This window comes from Hyaena hyaena, unplaced genomic scaffold (genome assembly GCF_003009895.1).
Source record: "Hyaena hyaena isolate Hyena2069 unplaced genomic scaffold, ASM300989v1 scaffold_2563, whole genome shotgun sequence".
NCBI classification, from domain to species: domain Eukaryota; kingdom Metazoa; phylum Chordata; class Mammalia; order Carnivora; family Hyaenidae; genus Hyaena; species Hyaena hyaena.
In genome coordinates, this window is record NW_024083203.1 from 15,944 (window position 1) to 23,403 (window position 7,460).

A 7,460-nucleotide genomic window follows, 5' to 3' on the forward strand; every position below is an offset into this window, starting at 1 on the left:
CAAATACCATATGTTTGCACGTATAGGAGGATTAGGAGGAACTTGACGGAGGACCAAGGGGGAGAAGAAGGGCGGAAATGGTGGGGGAAAGGGAGAGAGGCAAACCATGAGAGACTCTTGAATGCTGACAAAAACTGAGGACTGATGGATGTGGGGGGGAGGGGGGGATGGGCATGAAGGAGGTCACTTTGGGGATGAGCACTGAGTATTATGTAGAAACTAATTTGACAATAAACTATTTGTAAAAAAAAAAAAAAAAAGATAATACTTAATTGATTTGCAAAAGCCACCCAAAATATAATGGTACAGAAAGGAAAAATGATTCAAGATATAAAGAGTTAATAAGATTTACTACTAAAAAATAACAGCATCAAAATGTTGAAAGTAAAAGGACAGAAAAGACATGTCAGGCAAATACTGAACAAAGAAACCTGATGTAGCTATATTATTGCCAGAAAAAAGTAGTCTGTAAGGCAAAAGGCATCATTAAGAATAATGAGGGTCAGTACAGAATGATGAAAGGTATAATTCTCCCAGAAAGTATCACAATTATATGCTTTTATGCTTCCTAATAACACAACTACAAAACCTACAAAGCAAAAACCGACGAATTACAAAGAGAAATTGACAAATCTACCATTATAGTGAGAGCTCTTAACATTCCTTTCTCAGTAATTGATATATCAAGCAGGTAAAAATCAGCAAAGATATAGAAGACTTGAATAATAAAATTAACATCTTGATCTGATGGACATAGGATTCTGCACCAACAATTAGAGAAATCAAATTCCTCTCAAGCATTTTGTAAATGAAACATTTATAAAAATTGACATTATACTAGTCCATAAAATAAATTTCAAAAAATGTATAAGCTGATTTTAAAGTATATTAAGAAGAGCAAAAGTGCTAGGAATAGCCAAGATAATTTTGAAGCCAGAAAGATGGGAAACTTGGCCTACCAGACACCGTTACATATTAGAAATCTATAGTAAGACAGTGTGGGGGCGCCTGGGTGGCTCAGTAGGTTAAATATCTGACTTCAGCTCAGGTCATGATCTTGCTGATTTCGCCATTGTGAGTTTGAGCCCCGAGCTGGGCTCTGTGGCTGGGAGCCTGGAGCTGCTTTGGATTCTGTGTCTCCCTCTCTGCCTATCTCCTGCTTGTGCTCTGTCTCTCCAAAAATAAGTAAATATTTTTTAAAAAATTAAAAACGACAGTGTGATATAGGCACGGAAACAAATATGTTTGCTAGATAAAATACAGAAAGTCCAGTTAAATTGAAATTTCAGATAAACAATGGATATGTATTTTATATGCTAAAACTGGCAACCCTATAAATAAGCCATTTGAGACTCAGAAAGAGCTTAGAGGCAGAACCATACACATACGGGACCTCAGCCTGTTACAAAGTTAGCAGATCAGGTCAGTGGGAAGAGATGTTATTCAATACATGGTGTTGGGACAATTGTTTATTTATATGTAAAAAATACAATAAAATTGCTTCTGTATCTCACACCAATTAAAAATTCAGTCCCAGGTGGATTAAAGATTAAATGTAAAAAAAAAATCTTGAAACACATAGCTTGACATTGTAGTAGGAAGACTTTCTAAAACAAGACACAAGAAGTACAAACCACAAAGCAAATGACTGATAATTAAATTACAAAGAAATATAAAACTTTTTTGTATGAAAACATGCATTTTATACTTTTTCAAAACATGATTTTTTTAAGTTCATTTATTTATTTTGAGAGAGAGAGAGCACCAGCCAGAGAGGGGCAAGGAGAGAGAGAATCCCAAGCAGGCTCCACACTGCCAGCACAGAGCCCGATGTGGTGCTTGGACCCATGAACTGTGAACTTTGCCAAAATCAAGAGTCAGACGCTTAACTGACTGAGCCACCCAGGCACCCCTCAAAACATGCATTTCCTTTACTTATTTATTTTTATTTCTGAGAGAGAGAGAGAGAGACAGTGTGAGCAGGGGAGAGTCAGAGAAAGAGGGAGATACAGAATCTGAAGCAGGCTCCAGGCTCTGAGCTAGCTGTCAGCACAGAGCCCGATGCGGGGCTCAAACCCATGAACCATGAGATCATGACCTGAGCCGAAGTTAGATGCTTAACCGACTGAGCCACCCAGGCGCTCCCAAAACATGCATTTTAAAACATGTGAAAAGGCATACCTCATACTAGAAAAATACATTTGCAACAAATATAATGAACAAAGGATTAGTATCCAAAATTCATGAAGAATGTGTAATGTATTATATGAATCAATAAGAAAAAGACACCACACAGTCTATGAAAGGTTCTAGAAGATGCAAAAGTCTTGACAATTTTCAGTTTTGGGTAGCCTCTGCTCTTCATCCTGTAGATCTGGTCAGGGATGGGCTTTTTGTAGAAGCCCCTTAGACTGAAGAGGGATGGAATGTGAAACAGTGTGAAGTTTCTTTTACTGAGTGGCTGCTACGAGTGATAAACATGCCTTCATATGGGTCAGAGGCAATATGATGCCCCAGTTTTCTCTTGTAGGAAAGAAATAGTTTTTCAGAGTCCTTGTAAAAACAGAATCAGCCAAATGCTTTTATCTGCAGACCCACAGAAGCAGGTACATAGCATTACATAGCAAAGTCTTGGTAGATAATGGATACTTTCATATTTTAGTTTATATCTCATTTATTTTTTGATTGTTAAAGGCAAATATGGTGAACAGTATTATTTTATAATCCACACAATATAAACATTAAAAATATCCTTATTCTGAATTTTGAAACTCTCCCATTGTCTTTCTCCTGGAATATTCTGCTCCCTACTCCTTTCTGAAAGTACATTTTGTGACATGTCTCACTTTAACACATTTTTAAGAGAAGAAAAACATGGTATTCCACATCAATGCACATTGGGAATTTTAAATTTTATTTACAAACAAATAATAACAACCTTATATGTCATTTGTGTAGGGTATTATTTAGCAGTCCAGAGTGATCAGGAAATACAGAGACAGGAAACAATAATCTGTAATTTTACTTTACACGTGTATATTGATGAGATTTAACAGGATAATATTTTTATTATTAAAATAATGGTATTAAATGAAATGAAAATGAAAATTCTATTGAAGTTTAAACTTTTGAACGGCCTTGCTTGCATCTTCCCTCAGCTTTACATTTTTCTTTTCTTTTTTTTTTAAAGGCAGAATTAAATTTTATTTCACATTGGTAGAAACCATGAAAAAGATTTACATTTTCCCACATAACAGCACATTTCAACAGAATATTTTTTGCCATAAATTAGATCTTGTTGATTTATATAACTGAAACAATTTATATTCTTCAAGGTAAAGTAAAATAACTTAGTAAATGATTGTTTAAAAATTTTAAATCCAGACATAAACATATGGCTTCATTATTAACATTCTGTACAATCCATTACTAAATTATTTCCATTATCAATTAGCACCCATTTATTTTTTTATTATTATTTTTATTTATTTCTAGGAGAGAGAGAAAGAGCGTGAGCAGGGGAGGGTCAGAGAGAGAGGGAGACACAGACTGAGAGAGGCTCCAGGCTCTGAGCTGGCAGTCAGCACAGAGCCCGACGCGGGGCTCGAACCCACGAACCGCGAGATCATGACCTAAGCGAAAGTCGGACGCTTAACCGACTAAGCCACCCAGGCGCCCCGAGCACCCCTTTATAAAGATGCATTCCTAACATTGTTTTAGTCAGTTGGAATACAGCAGAAAAATTAACAACAGTTCGGAAATATCAAGTGTACATTTTGCTACATATTAAACTTGGTGACTACACCGTATGTATTGAGTTGTGATTGTTATTACCCATACATTTGTTTTCAGATAATTTTTAACAATAATCTGAAAAATTCAAATGCGTAAAATCAAACTAATAAAAAAATCCATCTGACTAAAGTGAAGTTTTCAATTAAGTCCATTGGCAGATAAAAATAAAGCGAATTTTTCTAATGGATTGTTCATTTCCTACAGTAGTTGGTTTCAAACATATGTACAAAACAAGTAAACTAAACTATGCTATGAGTAGGATCATCTTAGAGCAAATCATCTTAGAAATTACAGTTTTTAAGATCTGTCTTAAATATTCCAGAACATACTAGAATACGATGTAATTACTCTTTCAGTTAATTACAGAAAAATACAACCACAGAATTATGCCAGTTATCTAGACTGAAGATTCTAATAATCATATAGGTCTAAGTTTGGACTCAGTAAGGTATAGTTTAGGAAGTAATGGTAAGAAGTTTAAAGTGATGTCAGGTTTCTTTACGGAAGTGTAAATACATTTTAAATAGTATCAAATCTGTGATCCAGAATGTCAAATTACAGCACATATAGGCAGGAGATGTCTATGGCAAGGAGCCAATATTTGGTCTCTTATGAAGGATAAAAAAGAAACACAGTTCTAGAAAGGAAAAAAAAAACACATTAAATAGAAATGATATCAGGGAAAGTAAAGCCTGGTACCCAAAATTAAAGGGCCATTAACTGAAGAGAGCAATATTACTCTAGAATTTAGAAGCATTATCCCTATTATTGGGAATAACGCAGTAATACCTCATTCTCATTATGTATTACAGTCCTTAAGTATATAATGAATACATATATAAAAATACAGATAGTACACGGTGACTAAGTAATTTTGAAATAAATCTGTAGATGAAGTCACAGGATGCATAAATAATTTATATCCCAACTGCTCATTTATACCTGAACAAATTTTCATTAAGCATACTAATAATTTTCAAATGATGTAATAAAAAATCTGGTTACAATATTTTATTATTTTGCTGAATTACATTTGGGAAAAAGTTAGCTGCTTCACCTATTTTACTACTAGTATATTCTGAATCATATAAACACATGTATAGAAACTTAAAAGACCATTATTTCCCAGAAGGAGATATTATTATTATGTAGTCTGTGTTATGGGTGTATATCTGAAAAACACTGCAAACGTTCGAAGTTTCAGGATTGGGCACGGGAAGAGGTTTATACACTACAGTGATGCTGGTGGTACTTCCACACAAGGCCTCTTAATGACGTCAATGAACCGGAGGCAGAAGTTTATCCATGAATTGCTTGATGTCCAGCATCTCCTGCTGACACGAACTGTGCATCATGCCTTCATAGGTTTTGAAGATTATATTCGCTGGATTTACTAATGTTTTTAGCTTTTCAGAAGTAAGAGAAGCAATCATTAGGGGAACTAAAGGGTCGCAGTCTCCATGGCACTGAAGAATAGGAATGTCTCTGTTAAGGCCACTGATAGGACCCTGTGGAAACGAAGCCCGTAGAGGGAACCAGCAACTGAGGGCCGTGACTCCCGCCAGCTTCTGCTGCGTGGTAAGAGCGGTGTACAGAGATAACGCTCCTCCCTGAGAAAATCCTCCCAAAATAATTCTGTTAGAAGGAATGCCATTCTTCATCTCTTGCTCTATCAAAGCTTTGACATTACCTGCTGCCTGTTTAATTCCAGGTTCATCCTCCTGTGATTCTAGTGACAGCCGAGTAATATCAAACCAGGAAGGCATAGCCATGTTCATATTCAATGTTACAGGCATAACTGGCATGCGGGCAGATATACTTGATATGTGAACTTCTGATACCAGCAAAAGCTTCCGCCCATCCATGCCCTGTATCTCCCAATCCGTGAAGGAAAATCACAGCAGCGGTGGCTTTCCGGGCGGCGGGCATGATGGCGGGAAGCGGGGCGGACATGTTATTGCCGCACATACACCGGCTCAACTGGCGGAGCGCGTTGGAAGAAAAAGGGACAGTGGGCGCCTGGCCCCGGCCCAAGGGCGTGCAAGCAGCGAGTCCTCAGCTTTACTTTTTTCAACTAGAATTTTAAAGCCCAACCCAAACCACTTATTTTCTACCTTTTAGTAACCTTTCTATGTCTTTTATAGGCAAGCCCTTACCAGGTTTTGCTTGACTTACTTCCTACATTCTGGCACTTTCCACTTGTTTCTGTATGTACATGTTCTGCATTAACAAAACTCCATATATGGTAATGTGGATTCTCTTAAGTAGAAGAATGAATGAGTAAATCCAATTACTTAGCAATGTGACTGCAGGCATCTTTCAAAGATAAAACTCTCCACCTTCCACCATCTCACCCCACCCCAAGCAATCCTGGCCTCTAGGTGAATCTTTTTATTTTCTGTTTATTTATGACTGTCAGCATGGAGCCCAACGTGGGGGTCGAACCCACAAACCATGAAATCATGATCTGAGCCAAAATGAAGAGTCAGATGCTCCAGAAATTAAGCCACCCAGGCGCCACTAATAAAATCTTTTAAAATTGTTCTGTAAGTAATGGATTGGAGGGAGGCTGACATAAGGCTGAGTGTCAGGAAAGTGAGAATTTTAAATAAAACATGAATGGGTTAATGTGATCCTGATGACAGAATCCACCTTTTTAATACCTGCACCTGAGGAAAATATGGCACACAGATGTGCAGTAACTTGCCCAAGGTTATAAAACCACTATGGAGAAGGGAAAGCACTACCACCTAGCTATCAGAAAGGAATACAAATATTTCTACACATAATAAGACAAGAGGAGAAAATAATACCTGATTTGTGTTTATTTAATTTTAATGTTTATTTGTTTTTGAGAGAGAGCAACAGAGCATGAATGAAGGAAGGGGAGAGAGACACACACACAGAAATCTGAAACAGGCTCCAGGCTCTGAGCTGTCAGCACAGCACCTGAGGCGGGGCTCGAACTCACCAAGGAGCTGTGAGGTCATGACCTGGGCCGAAGCCTGACGCTTAACCGACTGAGCCACCGAGGCGCCCCAACAATACCTGATTTGTACCAGTCTTATTTACCACTAAGGTTTTGTGTTATGCGAAGAACATAGAGTTTGACAGATATCAGAAAAAGATAGCTTCCAATCACAATTTTTCCACAGAATGGATGCAGAACCCTACACAGGCAGTTGCATTTTACTCATAAAATACACACTTGTTTCACTTTATAACAATTCAGTCACTGGTGTCTTAGCATTACTACAGCAAGTATTTTATTTTTCTTGGTAATATCTAAAATAACATGTGTCTTAAAAGTGATGGCCTCTTAGATTCAATGAAATCCAGTTCTTCGCCTGTTGGAGCCTCAGTTTCCTCACCTAGAAAATTGAGCTGAAAACTCACACCGTCATGAGGATTAAGGGAGGTAAAACCATAAAATAACAATCCCAGCTCCAGGCACAGAGCAGATGCTCAGAGTTCTCCGGGTTCCCCGTGTTTTAGGGAGGTGAGAGGTTGGGTCATGGACCATGGAACCCATCATCTGACCCTTCTACTTTCTCCCAGTTAATCAGCCCCTTTATTTTTATTTTTTTTTTTTACAAATAGTTTATTGTCAAATTAGTTTCTACATAACACTCAGTGCTCATCCCCAAAGTGCCCTCCTTCATGCC

The 7,460-nt window shown here is 37.5% G+C and overlaps 1 protein-coding gene across 1 annotated transcript; it reads right to left on the bottom strand.

Annotated features, from left to right (window-relative positions):
• Window positions 1-4,690: 4,690 nt before the first annotated feature.
• LOC120227602 (acyl-protein thioesterase 1-like) lies at window positions 4,691-5,778 on the bottom strand. The gene is given in 2 exon segments (XM_039225680.1): window positions 4,691-5,598; window positions 5,600-5,778. Coding segments are annotated over 2 exon segments (690 nt in total). The 5' UTR covers window positions 5,764-5,778; the 3' UTR covers window positions 4,691-5,072.
• Between the last annotated feature and the right edge of the window lie 1,682 nt (window positions 5,779-7,460).